Consider the following 24,437-nt stretch of genomic DNA (forward strand, 5'->3'; position numbering starts at 1 on the left):
ACAGCCTATACTTTGAAAACCTTTTGTTAAACGTTACTACATAGTCTCAGCTGGTACTCAGAGGAATTACCGTGTCCATGTGGGAGAATCCTATGTTCCTACTTAGGGAGGAAGCAAGTTATAGGGTGGTAAAAGATGGATGGCTAGTTAGCGAGGAATGTCATTCAGAGCAAGAAAGCTGGCTAAGGGGTACAGGGATCACCAGGTCGTTTAATGGAACATGAAAACATTCCTAAGTGAATTCTCAAACATTTAGTAAGGGTAGTAGAGTAGATAAGAATCTGGTACCACCAGACCTCCAACACTTGGAATGGGATTCCAGACTATTGGTGTGTGTGTTTGTTTATGGTCATTGTTTTCTGAATTGAAAGGAAGGATTACCCAAAAAACTGGAGAGTTTGCCAACACTGGGGGTATATTAGTTTGCTCGGGCTGCCATAACAAAACACTACAGACTGGTTGGCTTAAAGAACAGAAACTTATTTTCTCACAGTTCTGGGGGCTGGAATTCTGGGATCAAGGTGTGGGCAGGACTGGTTTCTCGTGAGGCCTCTCTCCTTGGCTTGCAAATGTCTGCCTTCCCCCTGTGTTCTCATGTGGACTTTTTCTCTGTGCATCGGCGTCTGGTGTCTCCTGCTCTTCTTGTAAGTACTCCGGTCCTGTTGAATGTGGGCCCGCCCTCATGGCCTCACGATTCCTCCTGAAGACCTCATCTCCAAACACAGTCATATTCTGCTGGAGTGCCAGGGCGCTAAGGCCTCCACGTGTGAATTTGGGAGGGACACAAGTCAGAGGTTATGTCAAACTTCAATATCATCCAGGCCCTTAAAAATGAAACAGGGAGATGCAGGTGACATTGGTGTCAGGGTGAGTCTTCCTTCTCTTCATTCTGATCTTCTCTCTTGTCTGCAAAGCGTGGCATCATTAACTGATTGTCTTTCTGGAAACCGTAGGCTGTGTCCTAAATGCTAACTTTCTAGAGTTTTCGGTAGTTCTCCATCCAGGGATGAGTGAAATGGTGTGATGGACAGGACTGCAGGGTTAAACTCAGGAAACAAACGGAGCCCCCCACCCCCCGCCCCATCCTGGGCCCAGCAGTGAGGCCTCGGCTAAGACACAAGCTGTGCTGCGCAAATTTGCTTTCTGTGCTCGACTTCCAGCTCCCCCTGGGCCATCCAGGACTTCATTCGCACACACTCGAGGCAGAGTGCTCCAGCGCTCCCCGAACATTTCTCTGGCAGGTTTCCCCTGCTTCATTCTTCTTGTTAATGGTAGCAGAGAAAATTATACAAGGTATCCAGGATGTTGATTTGCTACTTGCCTCACAGTTTACTTCAAAGTCCCCTCAGAGTTTTCTGAATTTTACTTTCTAGAACAAATATTACTGGTATAAACATCAAGTATGCCTGTGCAATTATTCCTAATGGTTGTGGTAAGCGAGCTCTGGATTTTCAGGTCAGAAGCAGTCTGCCTTTTAGCAATTAGCAATTCATGGCCATGTCGTAATAAGTTCAGTTGGCACAGGCTCATGTCTCCAGTTCACGGAGTCAGCAATGACAACAGCAGCTGCAGAGTGTAAAGATGAGCGCGTCCCCGTTGAGTTCTCTCTTTTAGCTCTTGTCCTCACACTGTCGAACTACGTGGCATTGCCCAGGTTCTCCTCTAGTTGCCTTGACTGAAGATGGCATCAAAGGAGACCTATTTGATTAATCAAACCATAAAGTTAGACAGGAGCACAAGAAATTGTTCAGTTAAATCTTCCAGGAAAGCCTCAATGCAACCAAACCGTCAAAGTTTTCCAGGGCAGAAAGGCAGTGTTTCCTCTGTATTTCGCTGTCAGAAAGGTTGCCTGGGTCAAAGTCACCCCCCTGCCAGTGTCTGAACTTGAATTAACTCTGCATCTTACCATATCTCCTGACTGATACCCAGTCTCAGGAAAAGGCCTGGTATTCCAACATTTTGCAAGAAAATACACAAACTGAACTCTGAGCAGTGACCCTGGGTTACCCTTGAAATCTTGATTCACAGTTATTAGTTGTGGCCAAGTCAGAAGGCACTCAGCCTATGGCTGATCTAAAAATTCTTGCTTAATCAATGACTCATGTGGTCAATCCCTTGAAACCTGGTCATAAATATGAATTTCCAGGGAAACCCTCCGTAATGCTGTTGAAACCCAGTTGTTTTTATGTTAGAAATTTGGCTCTTTGCTTATTTTACGCTATTTGCTTATCACTTTGCTATGCCTTTGCATTGATGATCAGAGCATCCTTTATTGGGTTCCCTTCTTTCTATGTTCTCCCATTCTGCTTTCTTTATGTCTTCGGCCAAGAGCAGTGTTTTTAAGAATACTACCCGCCCAAGTGGCAACTCAGCAATGGTTATCAGTCAGTTCTGGCTCTAGATCCCAGCTTGTGCTATTAGGCAAAATAGGAAGGGAGATTTGCTCAGTGATCTGCTGTCTGCAAAAAAGAAACCAAGACTTAGTGCATGTGGCCAAGGAAGGACTTGGGCTGTACAATATTGAATGTTAAAATCCTGGATTTCTGGGCATAGTATCAAAGTGGAAGTACTTGGGGGAGCCATTGGCAAGGTTGAACTGCATCCCTCACCACTGCCACGCCTAGCCCAGTGCAGACACTTACCACATGGGTGAGGAAATTGAGTCCCAGAGACATGTATGATCATCTGCCCCAGTTCATGTAGTTCACTGCTGGGAAGTTTTATCTATAACTTGGGTCCCCTGACTTCCAGCTCAGCATTTATGACATCATACCCTGTGGCTCTCAAAGTCTTCCTCACCATCCTACCCATCTCAAAGAACCACCCCAACCTCAGAACTATCCAAGTCCGTTCGCTGGAGGCCAAACAAAATAACAAGTCTGAGCACATGAGCTGTGCAGACAAAAATCTTGAGTGTAATCTCCTCTCCACACCCCAGGAATCATCCGCTTCCTCACCAGCCACCAGCCAGCAGTGGTGGTTTTGCACACTCGTTCTACAGAGAACAAAGGGATACAAAAACCATGTCATATCATGGTCTCCTCACATTCCTTCAGAATTTTAGTGTTTCCTAACAGAGGTTCAAACCCCTTGCCTCGGTATTAGAGGCACCCCTTAGCCTGCCCTGAGCCTCCCTGCTTCCTTTCTCCCCAGCTGCTCCTCCCCGTTTGTCCTTGTCACTGCTGTATGCTTGCCCCCTGCTGTCCCATTCCCCTTGGACAAAGTGCCCCTCCTACACTGTTCTTCACCTAATTCTAGCTGAACCTCTAGACCCAAATTCTTTATCCCAGGTTTTGTTCAAGAGGGATCCCTTCCACGTCCTCTCCAAAGTCATCTAAGCACCCCCTGAACCCTGAGGATATGAGGTCTGATATTGTCTTCTGTAGGCGTGTCAGCCAGGCTTCTCCTTCCCCGAGGCCCCCAGGCTTTCTCATGACTCCACAGCACACCTCGTACTCCCCACCCCACCTCCGTGCCTTTGCCCACCCTGTTGTCCTGCTTGGACCTGCTAGAATCCTACCTGTGTATCAAAGTTCAGCTGAAATATTCCCTCCCTTAAACTTTCTCTCATCTTCTGTATTCCAATGCTGCTGTAACAAATTACCACAAACTTAGTGGCAACACAAATTTATTTTTTTTATAATTCTGGAAGTCAGAAATCTGAAATGGCTTGCACAAAGTAACAGATTTGTATCTTTTCCAGAGGCCCTAGAGGAGAATCCATTCCTTTGCCTTTTCCAACTTCTAGAAGTCACTGGCATTCCTTGGCTTGTGGCCCCCTTTCCATTTTCAAAGCCAACAGGATAGCATCTTGAAATATCTCTCTGTTTCTGTCATCACATTGCATTCTCTGCCTGAACTTCCTGTTTCCCTATTATCAATACCCTTGTGAGTACATCAGGCCCACCTGGATATTCCAAGAACCCTCCCCACCCCCAGTATCCTTTACTTAATCACATCTGCAGAGTCCCTTTTACCATGTAAAGTGACATATTCACAGGTTCTGCGGATTCCCCTGATAGACATTTGATATTTTTTATTTCTTTTACCTCATAACATTGTGTTCGAGTATTTGTAATTCAGGGTTCCTCAGAGATTGTCTTGAGCCTACAACGGGATAAATTCTTTGAGAGTGAAGACTGTGTCTTGTCTTTATATTCTTAGTCAGAGCCCCAAGCTCAGCCAGTAAAGCTCTACTACTGAGAAGTGCCTTGCTGGCTTGAAAGGCAGGCCATAGAGAGATTTGCCTTCTTTGCAGCTGACTGACTTGTGTTCCAGAACAGTTGGGCTATACGTGAGGCCCTGGAAACTAGGTGGGGCGAGGCTTCCAGCTTCACATGGTGTGGTATGCCCATGTTACAGCATGTTAGCATATACAGTGGTTTAGTACAATGTGTCTACACATAGCAAACCTAATAAAATATGCCTGAGCCCCCATATTTTCTCTTGGTAGTTGTATAAATTGATGCAGTTTTTCTAGGGAATAGTTTGGCAACAGATTTGAAAATTTTAATTGTGCGTAGCCTTTTTCCTTATGATTTCATTTCTAGGAACAGTCCAACCTTTCTCTCCCACTGTGATGCCCACACATGGACACAAAGATAATTTACACATTATGTTCATTGTAAAAGTATCTATTGTAATGGATAATTGGAAACAATGTGAAAGTCTGTCAGTATGGTACTAGTTATTGAGTTATGGTATAGTAAAAAAACAGAATAGTAAGCAGATATTCAAAACAAGAGAGAGATGCATAAACTAGCATGAAAAATGTTCATGATGTTTTTTAAAAAAAGCAAGTTGTATACAGTACATCTAACACAATTTGGCTTTTGCAAACAAAATCATATGTATAATAATATATATACAACAGAAAGATCTGGAAGATAAAGATATTATCTCTTGGGTCTGTGATTTTGGAACATTTTCACCTTCTTTGAATATTTGAACTTGATTCTACAGTTATGGTTTGCTTTTATAGTTGGAGAGAGTGAAAGAAACCTATTTCTGAAAAACACAGCAGCAGATGCTATGTGAATTCTGGAAATGAGAGAGGTCAGTAATGGGCATTTGGTTAGAGACCAAAACACAAGGCATTTTTTCAGAGGGAACTAAAAGCCGAGAAGGCGGTGACACCTCCTTTAAACTTAACTGAAATCAACTGCTTTACATTGACTTTCTTTTCCACATTGTGACAGTACTCACGTCAAAATGTCTCTCAGTGGTATTAGGGTGTCAGTGGTATTAGGGTTTCAGGGTTCCACTGCTCTCTACACCTGACCCTCTTCAGTACTTCTGCAGCTTGACCAGAAGCTTAAGGAGATCTTCCAGAATTCCCAGGGTGAGGAGGGAGAAAAAATTCCTTTTTGTTACTGAATTGCTAACCGTCCTACACCAGTTTGATCATTCACCGAATCTGAGGTTTTTCTTAGTATCTTGTTTGCTTTGTGGATAATGGTAGATGTTTTTGGTAGGCGATATTTAGAAGTGGATGAGATTAGTTACCTCCCCACAAAGTCACCACCAATGGTTTGTAGAGTCTGAAGTGCCACCTCTCTGTCTAACTCTGTGCCCTTTTCCTCAAGACCCGTCAGGAGCTCTTCCGCTGCATCTCTAGCCCCCTTCTAAGCAGTGTAAATAATTCTCCCACATTTCTTCAGGTACGTACACATTCACCAGCCTGACCTTTCCCATTCCTTGATTACACCCACAGTTGTACACATCTTCAAACAACCCTAGCCCCATATTTGTTTTAAAAAGTCTCTACTGAAACAGTAGGACCTTGTTTCTGGGATTAAATCTGTGCCCTGGCTATCTCTCTAGCTTTCTGTCATTTGTACTTTTATGCCATTTGATTCTTACATAATTTTTGTATATTTACCAGCCTCCCTGCTCCTTTTTTCTCCAAGGAAAGGCTCTACGCAGCTCTTTACTCTTGATGCCCTCCCCCCACTAGTACTATTGCTATCTTTACAAATTATTTGCTGACTTCACCTGGACTTAAATCATATCTTGTCTGGGTCCTACTTCTGACCTCGCTCTGGCTATGTCTGCTCATCCTCCCCACTTCTTGGTTGCATTTCAGCTCAGGATTCCCCTAACACCTGTCTGTCGCTTTTGCTGTAACTTTTAAAAAATTACAATCAATTTTTAACCGGCTCATAATGTTTCCAGTGCCCATTGCTTCATGCATGAAGGGTCAGAGGAATCCCTTGGTCTTGATGATTAGACTAATCATAAAATGATATAAATGATTTATAAACATTAAAAATGTTCACCCTCACTAATACCAAAGAGAAAGTAGAGGCAATGAGGTACTATTTTTCACCTGCGAAATTAGCAGAGATTGGAAACCAGGTATGCACTGCAAAGCTGACGGGGGTCCTAGGGCAGACGTACTATCCTATTGATAAAAGTGTAATTTGGTGCAAACTCTTGGAAAAGCACTTTGGCAAAATATAAAAGGAAACACGACAGATACATAAAGAGCTTTTGGAGCATAAACGTCCACCACGGCATTATTTAGAGTGTGAAAAATAAGAAACAACACAAAGGTCCAGTGTAGGTAATAGGTGAGGTTTGCTATAATGGAATATTTCCAGACACGGGATGTTTTTCTCTTCCTCTTTTTAAAATTAAAATTCCCATTTTGAGAGAATTGTAGATTCACACGCCATCATAAGAAATAATACAGCGGGATCCCATTTATGCTTTCCCCAGTTTTCCCAGTGATACCTTGTAAGGCTGTATCACAATATCACAGTCAAGATATTGGCATAGATACGGTCAAGATGCAGAACATCTCCGTCACTCCAAGGATCCTTTATGTTGAACTTTTATACCCTCCCTCCCACCCAAACCCCCTCTGTAGCCCCCAGCGACCACTAATCTGTTCTCTATTTGTATATGTTTGTCATTTCAAAAAAGTTCTATAAATGAAATCATATGTAAGCTTTTGGAATTGGCGTGTTTTCACTGAGCATAATTCTCTGGAAATTCTTCCAGTTTGTTGCACACATCAATTCGTGTCTTTTTATTGCTGAGTAGTATTCCATGATATGGTGTACACAGTCTGTTTAGACAACCCATTGAAAGACATCTGGGTTGTTTGTAGTTTGGTGCTGTCATGAATCAAGCTGCTATAAACATTCACACATAGGCTTTTCCATGAACATAACTTTTTGCTTCTCTGGGATCAATACCTGGGAATGTAATTGTTGGGTCATATGTCAGTTGCATGTTTAGTTTTTTAAGAAACTCCAAACTGTTTTCTGGAGGGGCCGTATGTATCTTTTCACATTCTCACCAACAAAGTATGAGTGATCCAGCTTTTCCTCATCTTCATCAGCAGTTATCTCTCTGTGTTTTATTTTACTTAATCTGATAGATATCTAGTGATACCTCACTGTGGTTTTCATGTACATTTCCCCAGTGGCTAATGATGTTGGGTATCTGTGTACTCAGCTGCCATCTGTATATTTTCTACGTTGAAATGTCCCTTTATGCCTTGTGCCATTTTCTAATTGGATTGTTTATTGTTGAATTTTTAAAAACTAAGATATAATTAACATATGAAACTCATCCTTTTAAGGTATAAAATTCAGCAGAAGATTGTGTAACCCTCATAGTTTTTATAATTCTGGAACATGTTAATCATCCCAAAAAGAAAGCCCATATCTGTTAGCAGTCAGTCTCCATCCTCTCCTTCCCCAGCCCCTGACAGCTTCTAATCTACTTTCTATTTCTATAGACTTACCTATTCTGGACATTTAATACAAATGAAATCCTACAAGATGTGGCCTTTTGTGACTGGCTTCTCTTTACTCAGTGTTTTCAAGGTGCAGCCTCAGTGTGGCCCGTTATCAGTGCTTCATTCCTTTTTATGGCTGCGTAATATGGCATTGTGTAGATAAACCACATTTTGTTTAGCTCTTTATCAGCTGACAAACATTTAAGTTGTCCTCACTTTTGGCTAATATGAATAATGCCGCTGTGTATGTTCGTATACGAGTTTTTATGTACACCTGTTTTCAATTCTTTGGTTGTATACCTAGGAGTGGAATTGCTGAGTCATATGCTAAATCTCTGTTTAATTTTTTTAAGAAACTGCCAAACTGTTTGCCAAAGCTGCTGCCCCACTTTACATTCCCACCAGCAATGTATGAGTGTGTAGGAAACGTAAAGATTTAAGGCAAAGACTCTGCCATCTTAGACAAGGTAGTTTCTTCTGGGCAGTGAATTACCCTTCCGCTGATCTGCTGATTCTGCCCTCACACTTGGAGACACAAGTGACTGCCCCTTGAGTTCCCTACGCAGGCAGTGAGTAAGGGCTGTCTTTCACAGCCTTCCCAGGGGCTGCGACCACACTTTTTCGGTGTCCCCTCCGAGCTAATCCCCCTCAAGAACTCACATCAAATACTCCCCCGTTATCACATCTGACAACGGAGATCCTAGCTGTTAGTGACAAATCAGAAAGTTCCAGTTACCCCTTTCCCCTAGAAAGCAGTGTCCCTCAGCTCTGCAGGGAACATCTGCTTTTCAGAAACTAGGTTTGAGATTTGAAGGCGTGAGCCAGCAGGGCGCTCATCCCTGCAGAGGCCTGAGGAGCACTGCTGCTCGCTCCCTTCTCCCAGATAGCCAGCCCCTTTGGCACAGGCTGCTCAGGGAAAGAACGGGAGGTGGTCTAGGACCTTTGAAAAAGAAGCAACTGTCTGTCTCCTTCTCGGGGCCATGAGGGCAGCACCTCAGGGAGGAGCATAATGGACACTTGGCTCAGGACTGGGGCTGCCCCACATGTCAGGGGGAGCAGAGCTGCTATTAGACAGTAACCGGGACTCCACGGTCTCAGCTTAGCTGTATCACAGGGCACCCTGATGGCCAGGGCCTCACTTGGTGTGTGTTTTTTGTGGAAACCTCTGCCATCAAGCCTGTCATTTCTAAAAAGAAGCTGGGTCAGCTGCGAACAAGGGTCCTTGCAAGAGGGCTGTAGGGGTGGCGAGAGTTCCAGAAAAGGGGTCACAGGGACACTGGCTAAAGGAACTGAGGCAGTGTGGCCTGGAGGAGAAAAAGGCAAGGGGAGCCGGATGCAAAATCCTGCTGTGTGGAAGAAGGAGCCCGCTCAGTCTGTGCAGCTCTGGGAACTCAGCTAGGACCAAGGGCTGGGTGGAAAGTAAGAGAAGGCGTTGGGCTCAGAAAGGTTCCAACTAATAATTAAAGCTGCCCAACTTGGAAGAATCAGCAAATTAATGCATTCTTACAATTCTCTATTCTATGAGGCTTTCACTTAGCCACATGGGTCTCTCAGTGAAATAGCTAAGCTGTGCATTAATGGCACTGTGTATTGTGTGAGGGAAGAGATTAATTCTGTATTGCTTCCAGTAGCTATGCTCGGGGGTAAGCCTAATGGACACATGAAATAAAAGAAAAGGTGACCCCCTTTTCCTGCCCTCATTCCTGAGCCGCCTGCGGCTCTATGGGCTTCTCCCCAGGGTGCTGGGGTCTCAAGGGCTGTGGAGTGGGGAGCCTGCTGTACAATCCCACTTCTCTCAGTGCCTAGCCCCCTTCTCCTGTGACCATTAACCCAGGCTTTTTGGAGATGTTGGGTAGGGACATAATGACATGTTTTTGAAGAATCTGGAGGAAAAGGATTTTAACGCTAAGAGATTTGACCTTGTAAGGGAATGAAGTAAAGGCTCTAAGAAGAATTGCCAGTCTTCTACAGACTCATCAAATTTGCAGCTCAGGAGGGTTGATGTCTAAGATCTCCCCCCCCCCCGCCGCCCGCCGCCCCGCCTTGTGATTAGTTGGTGCCTTAGTAGACCATCTACTGACAGGCAGTCCGAATCTTTCCTTCATTTCCCCATCCAGATTTATTGGTGCTATGTTTTCTCAGGGTCTTATGCCCTGCAGTGCCATAAGTTCATGGCCAGCAACTTTAAAGGCTTCCATCAGAAGAATGGGAAAACTTCAGCACTGTGGCTGGTTGGCAAGTATTTCTGGCCAAGAGTGAGTTCCTGAAAACAAAGTGTATATAGGTGGTTGTCTAGCTCAGAGGTTTCCAGACTTTTTGGTTCTTATACTCTCTAAAAGAATCTTAAAGTATGTATCATCATGCAATTTTTAAGTTAATAAAGTTTTTCATCATAAGTTTAAATACTTTCAAAGAATGTAATTTGGAACATATAAATGTTAACATTTTAAAATGAAAGTTGAATTTCTTTTGTAAATTAAATCTAAACACTATGGCAGTTGATAATCCATCATTCCATTTTCTTTTAAAAAGAGATTTGAGAGAGAGAGCATGAGTCGGGGGCAGGGGGCAGAGGGAGAGGGAGAAGCAGACTCCCTGCTGAGCAGGGAGCCCAATGTGGGGCTCAATCCCAGGACCCTGGGATCATGACCTGAGCTGAAGGCAGTCGCTTAACTGACTGAGCCACCCAGGTCCTCTATCCATTACCCACTTTTTTAAAAAAACACTTATTTAACTTGCAGAAATATGAAATTTTTTTCCTCCTTCAACTCAAATTTTCATTCCATTCCCCTCCCCCAAATCTTACCCTGATATAGTTTTTGTTTAAAAAGACTTTATTAATTACCCTATTACATTTATCTTTAATAAAAATGTAAATTAAAATTTTTAACTTTTATTTTCTGTGACCATAAAACTAAGCATTAAAAAAATCTGTGTGACTGAATTATCATTAGCAGTACACTGATTAAAACAACACAATATTATACTAATTATTAAATGCAAAAAATGAAATTATATCCTAAGTGCATCTCTTAGTGAGATGAACTTTTTTCAGTTCATGTATCTGTAGAGGAGTATTACTTATTGCTAGAATGAGATGGTCAGCTTCAATTCTGTTTCTATTTTTTGGTTTTTATAGATGTAAGCTGCAGGAATTGAGAGTGTTTTATTATAGCAATGTAATTCAATTATTTGAACTTCTTCTATGTATATGCCAGAATTCATATAATGAGCTAGTATCGAAAAATATTTTTAATCTTTTGTCACCTGACAACTTGATTAGGTTCTTCTTCATTTTTCTTACAAGCGGTGAATCAGAAAGCACGTGACTTGTAAAGAGCTTTGTTCTTGTCATTAGCATAATTCCCTTTCTCAATTTATGGGAAGTATACCAAAAGAGCTCTGCTAAGATTTATCATTGTTTTTATGCTGTGACACTTTCACATAGACTCACTTTTTAAAATTCTGTTCTTCAGAAATCATAGGAGAAACAGATACATTAATTTCATTACAGTTTTGCCAAAACAGTGCCTTGTGATAAAATACTTTGACCTTATTTTTGCTTTAAATGCGTTACTATTACTTTGGAGCTGCAGATTCAGCTCCTTTGTAGAAAATGTCTATCACAAACCTCATTGGCAGAGCCAGTCTTCATTGCCAAACCAAGTAGCCAAATCAGGATACACTTTGTCAGAAAAAACTTTGGCTTCATTTTTCAGTTCACTTAGGTGTTTTGAAGATTATAAAAATCAATGAAGATTAAAAGCATATCTTGTGAAACTGATCACTAAAACAATAAAAAATTAAAATGATATGGATGTAATATAATTAATTCCATGTTTAAGTTATAAAAACAAGATAATCAGTAGACTCTTTTTCATATAAAATAAGAATGACAAACGGCATGGTATATCTCTGGTAAAAATGGTTTATTAAATACTACTGACTGGCTTTGGAGAATAAGAACTAGTGTAAAAATCAGAAATACTACTAATAATATGGAAAGGTCCTAGGCTGCTAATCAGTCTGGCAGCACATAATTTTTTTAGTATTATGAAAAAGATATTAAGCATTAAATAAGAATAAAGAGAATTGACTATAACTGAAACAATTATTTCATGCTCTGGTTTGATACAACAGGTTTTGACAACTGTATTAGCTAATGCACACTAAATCTGAAAATGCACAGGGAAGTTTATCCTTGGGTTTTCTCCATCTTATTTTGTAAAAATTGGTATTCCTTGAAGGCATTCTAATTTCATTTACAATAATCACCATTGCAAACCTGTGTTGCTGTAGCTGCTCTAGGTTGCATTTCTTCCCAGTTAAGCTATATTCTAGGGATGAGTATGGAGAATTGTGTAAAATAATTGTGTACAAGTGCACGAAGAGGCCACTTTTGGTAGTCATTGTCTCTGATTCTCTCTGGGCTTCATTCTCTCAGGACCCTCCCCCTCAAGAGCAAGGCGTTCTTTGACAAGAGTAAGGAGGTAGAAGAGGAAAAGGTATTCAATAAAAATTGTCATTTCTATCATTCTACTTTACCATGTGTATCTGAATTCTAAAAAGCCATATATGAGTCCAAACACTTTATTTCTGTGTTTTCTAACATAGCACTTTGAACATGTGTTTAAGAAGGGAAAGCCAAAAGTTCTGTGGATTTCTGATTAAAGGAACCTTCAAAGGGCCATAAAGCTTCCATTAAAGGAAATTTTCCTTTTGTTTGCCACATCTGGGAGTTTGGGATCATATTAAGGGCATATATCTTTGTTGTTATAATGTGGGGCAGGGACTAATATGAATACAGATTCATTCTCAGTAGATCCATTTGGGGAAAGAGTAGGATATGTATAGGGAATCTGGAAATTAGTTCACTTAAAACTACCCATGAGCATGTACTCCTTGGAAAGACCTCACGTGTCCTGAGGCACACATACCCTAGTTTGGAAATCAGGAGTTTATCAGACCCCTACCTAGCCTAGCCTGACCCCGTGCAAGATTTTTTACCATAGGGGTCTCAGTCCCTGAGGGAGGGCCACTGAAGAGTTTAAAAGAGGGTCTGGGGATGCAGATGGGACTGCAGCAGCCCCTGTTTGGGGAGCAGTGATGAGAAGTCTGTTCCCAGTCTGGTGTTCACAGACCTGCATGCACTCCAGATGCTGAACAAAAGATCTCAGAAGGTCCCCTGGCCCTTTGTGAGTGAATAAGCACGTTACCATTGCCTGAACCCGGAGGATGAGTTCTGCAAACCCACAAGCCAACGGAGGCAGGCAGGGTACAAGACAATCAGAGGTTATGAGTACTGGATCGTGGAGAGGTAGGGGTGGTTCCTCACCAAAGGTGCAGGCCCCACTCAGCTCCAAACCCTCTATTGCCGTGTCGTCCAGTTTTCCAGGGAAGACAAAAACCCACATTTTCACATGAAATCTACCCATTTGTAAATGTTGGCAATTAAATCAAGATTTTTATAAAACACCTAGCAGGCAAAACAAGTCTACAAGGCCTATCTGAGCCATGGTTGCTGGTCAGCAATCTCTGCCCAAAGGCCACAGGGTGTTATTTTTTGCCTCCAAAGAGAACAAAGCGGCTCCTAATCAGAGTTTGTGTCTCCCACCTGGACTCCAGCGAGCACTCCCAAGTTCTTACCTCTGCCTCAGCAGTTATTAACCCCGTAAGTCCATGGCTTAGCAAGTCATAGCTGGGTCCCGCAAGTTTAAAATGCAGTGACTATTTCAAGCTTCATGGAAGCTGAGGGAGTTGTCATCAGCGAACCGAAGTCCACTGAGTTGAATAGAACTTTACACAATATTTATTCTAGCTTTCCTGTTTTTACAGTTCCTGATACATTCTCTTAAATTTTCCTTCCGGGGCTGACAGCACTTGTCTTAATAAATGGAGGGTGTGCAACCCCAATATTACAGTTCCTGGATGCTCTCCGTACACACCTTCAATCTGGAAAGCCGGACCTTCACTCTGGAACTCTAAAGACTGTAAAAACCTCTTCAGTGAAAGAAGTAAGCTATGATTCTATTTCAGCCCTTCTCACTTTCAGCCCCTGGCTTACAATTACCCTGAGTGCTTTAACTTCAGATGGTGTGCTGGTTTTAAAATGTGGCCATAAATTCTTCAATATTCTTCCCTTTAGGAGGTAGAGCTTATTAATTCCCTCCCCGTGAGTGTGGGCTATATTTAGTGACTTGCTTCTAATGAATAGAATATGATGGATGATAGTGACTTCTGAGAATAGGTCACAGGCATTGTGGCTCGCTCCCAGCTCTCAAATTACTTGCTCTGAGGGAAGCCAGAGGTCATGAGGCACTTAAGTAGCCTTGTGGTGAGGCCCATGAGTGGAGGAACGGAGTTCTCCCGCCAATAGCAGATTCTTCAGCCCTGGTCAGGCCTTCAGATGATTGCAGCTTGCTGACTTCTTGACAGCAAGCTCATGAGATCTGAGCCGGAAGCACCAGCTAACTTGCTCCTGAATAGAATAGAATAGAATAGAATCTGTGAGATAAGAAGTGTATTGTTTCAGGATGCATGGTGTGGCTGTAATGTGTTCTGTGGCAACAGATAACTAACACAGATGGGCATAAAGCAACCTAGACCATACCACCTCCATGGCCTGGCCTCATCACTTCTTGGTTTCCCATTTAGCAATGGCAGGAAGACAAGATGCATCCCCTCCCAGCTGTGAAAACATACAGGGGGTGGGAGGCTGTTGGGTGAGGAAAATGGCAATCGTTTGTGAGGTAAAAGGTAATCAAGTTTAAGGAGCACTTCTCTTAACATTCGGAGATATTAACCTCTGGATGGGATTACCAAAAAAGGTAGTGGTAACTCCATTTTAAGAATTTTCTTTCAGATTGAACAAATTCTGAGTATGTGGTAGGCAGTTGGGATTTAGCTCTGCTCTAAGGCTCCTTTCTCTTAATAAAAAAGTTGAGGGTAAATAGGAAACTTAGCCAAAATCTGAGATGTGCATGAATTTCAAAAGTAACTCCCCAGCATAAATGTCTCTCCTGACACACGTGTGTCAAGACTCAAGCTTTCTCAGAGAGCATCTGACCCCGACTTTCCAGAAGCTGAGTGCCCAGTTTGGAGCCGTGCCCTCTTTTGCTCCTGTCCCTCCTCTCTGGCCTTTATCTCAGAGGCCTGTGCCTTACCCTCTGTTCACGTGAAACTGAAGTATCTGGACCCAGCCAGCCACTTCAGCAACTTGTGCTAAGCCGGGTGAAGTTTCACATCATCGTGGAGGAGGAGGGAGCAGCTGCATTTCTCACGCACAGGGAGAGGATGAACCCCCCCTGAATCTCTGGGTTGCGGGGTCACAGGAGACCTCCAGAAGGTTCTGGTGATGCCATCTCATCATGTGCTAGATCCCAGGTAGCTGGGTACATATGAATTAATGACTTAAAATCCTGTCTCAAATGTTTATCTTCCTCCAAGTGGAAGACTTTTGTCTGTGTATAAGCGCAAATATTCCGTGAGGAAGTGAGTCTGGTATCCTCTGGCGAAAGAATGCCACAGCCTAGCCCCTAATCACGCAGAACCTTCAGAAGGGAACACACGTGAAAGGCAGAGCTGATAGATGCCCTTCAGTCTACGCTGGGGGCTCTGAGAACACACAAATTACCATGAATCAGTGAAAGCATTCAAAAGTAGCCTCTCCAATGACGAGCCAAGCCAGTTACCTTACAGCTTGCATATTTATTGAACAAATACTACTAAAATAGCTAAAATACACTGGGTACTTGTTGTGAGTGCATCAGTAAAGATCACATTGTTACAAAAGCCTGCATTTTCAGCAGTGCACAACTGCAACTCTACATAAATGCCACAGATGCAGAATACTGTTTTCTTGCTCTATTTACACAGCTGATACACCTACTCTAACAAAGGAGGGAGCAGGAGAATGCACAAGAAACTCAGGCCGATGGGGCAGCAAGAAGAGAACGAAGAAGTGCAGTGCATGCATCATCGGTGTTAACAGTCAGAAGCGGAACAGAGCAGAACACAGCCTGCCCCGTCAAAGGAAGAGCTAAAAGACAGTTATATAAAAATTAAGGTGGGCTTTCAGACTGGCTAACACAACAACAATCCGTGAGTAGATGGTATTGTCTGGTTTTATTTTTGTTTATCCATTTCATTGGGAGCAAGGACAAAAATGTAAAATCTACCCCTTGCTTATCAAAACTGCCAAAAAAGAGTGCTCTGCCTTTTATTTTTTTAATTTTATAAAGACATTTTTTCCTACTTAATTTTTGGGAAAGGTGTAAGTTTCAGATTCCAACTCAGATGCCAGTGTTTCTGGATTTTGTTTTTTCCATAGGGCCTTTATTTGAAACGTTTGCCCTTTTTTCCCCCAAATATCCTTTCAAACAAAAAGAACCAAAAGAGACACCTAAAAACGCCTGTCAAATTATTGCTTTTCTTTCTCTAAGCTAGGCAGGCGAGGCTACCGGAAAGAAGAGATTTGGTAAGTAAATTACAGTTTTGTGATTGCTCCCGCTCCAGGGACTGCACGTCCGTGAGCGCCAGCCGGCGAGACGTGAGTCTCTCACTCTGGTAGCATTCACTCAGCCTACAACGCTGAAGAAGAAAGCCACACTGAAGACACGAGGAAAACAAGTCAATCCAGTCTAGAGAACAACATTCAGGGAAACAGAGTACCAACACCTTCTTAGAACATGGAAATAAAATAGAACTCCATCAGAGCTACCTCGCCAAGGAGCATGTTGAAAGTCCAAAATAGCACCATTCATCAGTGTCTCAGGTCCTGTGGCAGCATCTCGGTCACTTACCACAAGGAAACAATGAGTTTCAAACTACTTCTATACATCAAAAGAGTACATGGATAAAATATAGATATACAGACAATCGATGAACATAAACTACTAGGCTTGTTACATCTAAATGAAAAAAAAAATGGGGACTCTCAGCCTCTGCGAGAAGCAGTCGGGAGCTGTGTGAGTGAAAAGGCAGGAGTGAACCGGTTGTGTGAGAGCAGAGGGAGTTTGAGTTGTGGAAGACATCGTTGTCGAGAACCAGGCCTGAAGGCCCACCTGTAAGGGTTGTAAACGTGGATTCACAGTGTGAAATTCTGAGCGGTTTCACTTGAGTCAGAATGATTAAAAACTGGTTTGATGATACCTATTTGTCCACTGTAAATTCTCTAAAGCAAGGCTCAGAGTCCCATAGTTTCTTCTTATACTTGATGATTTACACAGAAAAAAATCCCATATATGATACCATGACCTCATCAATACCCATACACCATATGTAATACAAATGGAGGTGTGATGATTAAAAAGGGTGGAGGTAACCGATGCCTGGGGAGTGGAGTTCACTGCTGCCAGGTGGAGTCAGGGAGGCGGCCTCAATCTGCTCTTCCTTCTTGCGGTTCACTTCCTTTGGGACAGGAAGTCTTCCCTGAAAAGCAGGTGGACGGAGACACACACACACACACACACACACACACACACACACACACAGGACACTTAGTCATGCTTCTGAAACCATTTGAAATCTTTTGCTTCTCCCTCCCACCTTTTATCCTTGAACTCCAGATGTTTTGCAAACAGAGTTTACATATTAAACACAGTTCACCCGAATGTAAATATTAGGTCTGTGGGGGCATGAAGTAATTAAACACTCGCTGCCTTGACTTCAGGAGAATCAAGTGCTTCTCTAATGGCTGTGCCCAGCCATGTGGGAGGCAGCATTCCCCAGAGTCAGGTTTCTGAGGACAGTTTCTAGTAGGAGACAGGGCCCAACATGAGGCTGGGTAAGAGGTGCTTGTAAGAGTGTTAATACATTTTCTTTAAAGCATTCAGGGGCTGTGGTGGAGGTGGGTAATTGCCAGTTTTCCAATATATAGTAAAAATATTAAAAAAAAAAAAAAGGAGGTCACAGCTTGTACAAAAAGGTCACTTATGTATGGTTTATTCTCTGAACAACCGGCCCAGTCCACGTGGGCCTGATAAGCAGAACCACGAGTGGGCACCAAAGGTGGGAGTGCGTGCGAGGAAGAGGAGGGCAGTGGGACACTCAGGCCAGGGGACAGTGAGGCCCACCTCGTTTGGCCTGGGGCTAGTCTAAGTCTGTCCTCACACGCCTGAGGTGCGTGAGGTGCTTGTGTTTCCGTCTAGAATAATACAACCGCAGTGCGACTGGTGCTCCATCCGGCACCCATGGGGAGAAGCTCTCCATCACAACCAGAGAGCGAGAGGAAGGGACGAGTAGCCCATCTGCTCAAGGGATGATAAGTCTTAACTTTTAACTTTACCACAAACACCCTGTATATCCCAACCAGACATGAAAACAGGGATTTGACAATAGTCTGTCTTTCAGCCAAACCATTAATTGCTGGAGTTTTCTCAGACACATTATCCAATACGGTTTTAAAAGATTTTTTTTTTCCTTTTTGCTCAGATCACATGTTTCAAGAGGACATTTACAATAAGCTGTTTTGACTGGTTGAATACTTGGGTTAAAATAATAATCTTGCTTTGAGATCTGTAAATTACTGCATTGGAATTTCTTTTTAAGAATTCAACTTTCAAACAACTTGAAACAATGTTTGCAGCAGCCCCAGGATGAACTAAATGTAACAGATAATTCAGCTTTAATAAGTCTTACTTGCTGTACATATTTTAAAAAAAATACCTGGTATGCCTAAATTTTGTGTTTAAAAATCTCAGACTTTGAGAGCATACATTTTCAGGATGTACAGAAAGTCCACTCTGTGTGTACTTTCATGTTCCAGTCTTAGACTGTGATTTAGAAGTTGTTTTGGTATCACTAAATAGGAATAGAACCAAATCAGAAAACTGAATTAAAATGTACTCACACATACTTAAAGATCTAAATAAATTTCTAGCATCTGCCCATCATATTGGGCAGTGTTTTTCAGTTGTGCAAATAGTTTTAATCTTGAAATTTTGGCATATAATCCCAAGATTTAAAAAAAGAAATGCACTGTAATCCTGGTGCTTTTAAACTGTCTGTCCTCCCTCTCCTCTCAGCCAGTCACCCCGGTTCAAGATATGACAAACTGCGGTTTGGGACAAAGGAAGAACTCAGTGGCTGCTAATTATCACAGGCCAGGAAGGAAAATCAAAGCTTCCTAAGTATGATTTCATTCAACTAGAACTATACTCTGCCCTTAAAGCTGCTCACTTCAGTTCATACTTACTCTGTTCAGAAGTGAATATATAGTCAGTCTCTGTATAAGTCTCCATGGAAAATACACAACAAAAACAAATGAAGATTGGGTGGGATTCTGGGTAATTTGGGGAGCGGTATTTCCAGGAAAAAAAATGTGAAGGAGATTATTTCAGACTTGAATTTACCATTTTTACTACTTTTTCTGTTTTGAGACCACCCCCCTCCCAGAACGTTCATGTCTTCATTTATTATTCATGTTCTGAGTGCCTACTGTGGCTTGAATACTCAGATTTTAAAGCTACAGAGATGAAAACAGAGACAAAAATAGTCCCTGTCCATCCTGCCCTTTATTTTCTGTATGCGAGATTCCCGAGTAACTGGACAATGGCAAAGCAATGGTGGTAAGCCATGCGGACTGGCGTGCTACTAAAGCGCCCCGAGGGGCCACAACCCGACACGCCAAAAAAAGTTCTGCACATCCTCCCTTTGGAGGCTGGAATTTACTAGATTTCAGTCTTTACTTCCTATCCCTCATTTTTTGAAAAAAGAATAAAGTCTGCCCCTCACTGAAAGAATTGTAGGCTTCTATAGCAATGGGAGGAGGTTTCTGAAGAGAGGACACAATGTAGTCTTATTTCTCCAGAAGTTGGGCCTTGTAAGAATTCAGGTAAAAATAATCCTATCTTCCTCCATCATCCCGCACCTAATGGCTCCCAGAGGACTGAGGATCTTGAGCATTCTAGAAGTCTGGAGGAGCAGGAACAGATGTGTCCAGTGGTTCCCACAGACTGGTTCTCCTGGATGCTTCTATAATTAATCTACCTCAGGTTGGATGGCCCTCTCTGCTGAGAACTGTTCGTGTATGAATCCCCCAGCTTCTCAATAATGTGCCCCGGACAACGTAAGTCAAGATTATTTTTCTTGACTATGCAAAGATACGCTTTTCCATAAGGAAACTGCTGGGAAGGACAAATATATTATGCTTAGAGGATAATTCACATATGCAGAGAGGAAAGAAATTAACAGAAGACCTGAATCTCAGGATCCATTGTGCCATCCCTGTGGAGCATGCCTCAGTGGAGGCAAGGCCTTGGTCCTAGGTTGGGCTTCTAAGAAAAAGGGAGGCACTGTTGACCTCACTGAAGAACTTGCCTAGTCTTGCCACTCTGGTTGATGTCACCAGTATCAAAGAGAGGACTTCTGGATGGCTGAATGGGGCAGAAATAATGAAAACACTATACTCTCCCTTACCTCTTCCATTATCATGTCTTACCCTCAGCTGCTCAGATGAATTATGCCCTGAGCTTCCCAGTAAAGGATGTCTAGAGTTATGCTATTGCTGCTGGTGGGGGTGCTGCTGGAGTGATGGTGTGAAGGTGTGGTGGTGAGGTGAGGTGGTGGGGGGGGTGGGTAGTGATGGGGCAGGGTGTGTGTCCTAGGGCGGCGGTTGGGTGCCGGTATGGTAGGGTAGTGGTGGGGTGGAGGAGGATTGGGGTGGGGTGGGGTGGTGGGGTGGTTAGAGGTGAAGGAGGGTGGTGGGGCGTGGTGGGGTGGTGGGGATTGGTAGTGGGGTGATGGGGGTGTGCATGTGTTTTAAGTAAAGCTCCAGTACACTAGCTCACTTCCACCCCACCTCTACAAGACAGTGCATGGCAGGGCCAGAATCCTTTTGTTCACCTACTTTCCTAACACTGGTTTCAACCTGGACCTTCAGAAATTCTCTGGAAGATTAAAAGTGATTTAGAATTGTTTTCTCTTAGTGCAAACTGCCAGTTGATAAATGCTGTCAGTAAAAGATAGGGAACTGCTGAAACCATTTAGTGTAAGTAAGAGTTTCTCAAACATTAAAATGTCAATAAGAGCTGGGAAAGCCTCACCATGTGTCAATTACACTTATGAAACTTCTGAATGGATATTTTATTTTCAGTGCACTTTATTTTTCTTTCTTAATTGCAAAATCAACAGGTCACTGGTAAAAAGTACAGTCCTCTCTCCTGAAGGTCAAATTGGTATTTACCTTAACAGGCAAGTCCAAAGGTATCTACCTTAAAAACTGGTAAGTGTTGGTGTTGTTGGAAATGGTGATAAAATCCAAAATGTAAATTTGACAAATTTTTTTAATGCAGAGAATTATCACACCTAAGATGTCAGAACAAAGAAAGCATGTTTGTAGAAAATACTTTTAGGCCTAAAAATTAGAAGAAATAAAAATAATAGCTTATGTTCTGTTTCTTGGGTAGTTTGATCAGACATTCAGGCACTATTACCAGACAAAAGTGTCATCATTTACTTTAATCATCATTCTTGAGTTTATCTACCCAAGAATGGAACAAAGTAGAAACCTGTAAAATGTACATTTGATAGATTCTCAATGAAAATCTGCTTTTGGACTTGTCAAGAAAGGAAGATAACGTGAACTTTAAGAGTCATAGCACTTTAGGATATATATATATATATATTTCTAGTGTATCTTATTTCCAAAGTCATAACAGTATCATGTTAATAGGTTCTTGCTGTAGACTAAATGGATATTAAAATAAAAAAGAAATAACTGATTCTTTTTTTAGTTGCCTCTAAATTGAAAAACATTTTTAACAAAATGGTAGCTAAGGATCTTACCTTAGGAAGCCTTCCCTCCATTTCCTTATTTGGAAATGGTTCTTGACTGACCCAGACAGAGAGCTCTGGGTAATAAACCTACAGAGACATAAAAGAACACACTTTCAGATTAAAAACAGCATCCACTCTGAAACCACATGGGATCAACTTCATGAGTTCCATCCTCAATGTCACTTCTTTCCTGATTACAATTTAGAGCACTGGAAAAGCCCTAAACCTCTTTCAGACTGTTAGAGTGCATCCAAATGTACACTGCACCCAGGAGAGTTCTGGCTACCAGTGTCTTCTAAGACTAAGTCCAGTAGAGCAAAGATGTCAATCAGTGTTCTCGTCAGCACGCTAAGTGGCAGCCTCCTGACATGACTGGCTGAGCAAACTAAGGCACTGGGGAGGCCTGACTTTCAAAGCAACCTATAGTAAGTATACTTAAAACTCCATGTTTATGAGATAAATGTGCCACACGCCCATAAAACTGTTAGGGGGTTATCCCAATAATGGATTAAATGGCTCAACGTTATGCAGAAAGCATAAGGAGGACAGGAACAAGCAGCCTGCATTCTCCCCAGGTCCATGGGGCCACTGGCAACACTCTGCCCAGTGCCTGAAAGTAGCAAAGTGTCAGAGAGAGGCAGGGAGACAGGCAGCATTGCCATGAATGATTCAGAGAATACCAGCTGATGAATCTGGGGATGGGGGCATGTGGAACAAGGTAGAGAGCCTGAGTGGAATTGAATAATTCTTCTTTAAATATACAAAGGGTTATTAGCATAAGAAGTTTGCTGACCAGCTGTTCTCCATCTCCAGGAAAGACAGGAGTAGGGGGTTAGGAATTAAATTACAGCATGGATTTAGGTCAGCTATAAGGAAGGACTTGGCATAAGAATTGTTAAATTACTGAAGGAATTTAGAGAGGAAAACTGTGAAATCTCCTTTAAGAAATTTAGAAACAGAATCTAACAACCATCTGCCAGAGTTAATTCACATCTGATACAGCCCTGCTTGAAGGGAGGGGAGGAAATTAGATAAGATTCCCTCCAGATCTGATTCACTAAATGCTCTAAATAAGCCTCACATTCAACAAATAATATGAAGAATCACCATCTCATTAATAGGTTAACAAACAGGCTTAATGTTGTTTTTGTTTTTGGAAGCCATAGATGTGGTAGCCTAGTCCCTGGGCTAACTGCAATGTCTTCACTGTCCTGGTCAATCCACTTGGGCAGCGGGCCTGAGCTAGGAAATGTGGATGGCTGTGTGGATTCTTTGGGATAGTCTAACAGTAACTATCTTGGCTTTACTCCAGTAACATTATGACACATCCCAGGTTACAAAGCAGTTTTGCATACATAACCCTAATATATCCTGACAATAAACTTAGGTCTTATCATTTCAGAGATAAGAAAACAGAAACTCAGAAAGGTCACCCACTTGTCCAAAGCCACACAGTGAGTATAGGATAGGACTTGAACTCAAACCAGATTTCCAGATTCCCAACTTCCCACTATACTGATGCCCTCAAATCACCCCAGAATGCAAATTGCCTACCACCTCTCTCAAAATTACACTAGTCCACAGACACCACACACATTTCTATCTTACATATTTGAGAGCTCATCCTGCAAGAATGGAAGTCTGACTTCAGACTGGGTCTGCTTTCTGGGCCAAGTGGTTCCCCCAACCTGAACCTCCTTCAGCTTTCCCCTTCTCTGCCCAGATCCTTCTGGGAGAATTCCATCATCTGCCTTGTTTGGGACAAACAAGTCACCCCTGACATTCCCTTTAACTGGGAATGGGTGAAGAAAACAAAATTGCCATCTAAAATATACAAGCTTTATTTAAGGCTTAAAACGAAGTCACAGCATACCAAATCCTACTTTGTGGTTAATTTTAAGGAGATCCCATTTGGGATCAACTATAGATTCACTTAATATAAATAGATATAAAATTCACCTAATATAAATACATTTCTACATTACTACCTTTAAGAGTAGGCTTTAAGTGCAAATTTTAAATATTATACCTATTAGCAAGAAATAAAGTTCTATTGTAAACAGAAATGATAAAAATACATGTAAAAACTTAAGCACATGGATGCAATGAAAAGTAACATCAAGTAAACGTATGTCTGTGTTCTTGAGCTTTTCTGCGAGAGTCTATTTTAACAAAATGACACTGCTTTAGCATTTAACTTCCAGGTTCAAAGCATCACTACAAAACCCTCCCAAGTCCAATGTGCAGGGGAAAATAGCTAGCCTCAGAAATCATTATACTTATCACTCTTACAATTTGTTTTTCCAAGAACTTTTTTTTTTTAAGAAAAAGTCAATGATTTTTTTTTTTTTTTTGCCGAAGAACTCAGGAACATGGGTATCTGATAGCAAAACCCACAACTAAAGAAACCTCTTCCCCTAACCCAAATTTTTCTTTTGAAACAATAATTTATCTACAAATTGACCAAGGGCACTTCTAATTAGGCATTTTTTAGTGTTTGAATCATCAAGTAATCATTGTCTACTTTAGGAAAAATAAATGTCATTTTGGCCTTGTGGTAAATTCTTCCAGTCTCCTTCAGAATCAGAACTTGAAGCCAAAAATGGCAGGGATAGAGGCATCTCAGTTACACTCTTAAAACTTGGCTTGGTTGGTCTCTAAGAACTCAAAATATCCCTGGATATAGCATCTAAAGGGGATGTTTAAACTTTTGGTTTTTTTGGATTTGGGAAAAGTTGGCAGATTATTGGACATATATACTACCTCCATTACAGCTTTGTTCTTTCTTTTACCTGTGGTGTTTTGAAACTCTAAAATGAAGGACTTGAGAGAAAAGATCTATGACAACCATTACCCTTGCTCTCAAATACCTCAGAATACCTTTGTCCGTGCATGCATTCGCCACAAGTTT

The 24,437-nt window shown here is 42.0% G+C and overlaps 1 protein-coding gene across 2 annotated transcripts in view; it reads right to left on the bottom strand.

The window, feature by feature from the left end:
• Nucleotides 1–15,437: 15,437 nt before the first annotated feature.
• Nucleotides 15,438–24,437, bottom strand: part of NREP (neuronal regeneration related protein) — a 28,304-nt gene continuing 19,304 nt past the window's right edge. For both annotated transcript variants that reach the window (XM_028102787.2, XM_088023425.1), the window contains exons 4-5: nt 21,536–21,613; nt 15,438–17,179 (exon numbers count right to left, since the gene is read on the bottom strand). In XM_028102787.2, coding sequence (XP_027958588.1) covers nt 17,054–17,179; nt 21,536–21,613 — 204 coding nt within the window. In that variant the 3' untranslated portion in view covers nt 15,438–17,053. The remainder of the gene's footprint in view (nt 17,180–21,535; nt 21,614–24,437) is intronic.

The sequence above is a fragment of the Eumetopias jubatus genome, unplaced genomic scaffold, assembly GCF_037043125.1.
Source record: "Eumetopias jubatus isolate StellerSeaLion01/CBP00866 unplaced genomic scaffold, mEumJub1_p1.0 scaffold_5, whole genome shotgun sequence".
NCBI lineage: Eukaryota > Metazoa > Chordata > Mammalia > Carnivora > Otariidae > Eumetopias > Eumetopias jubatus.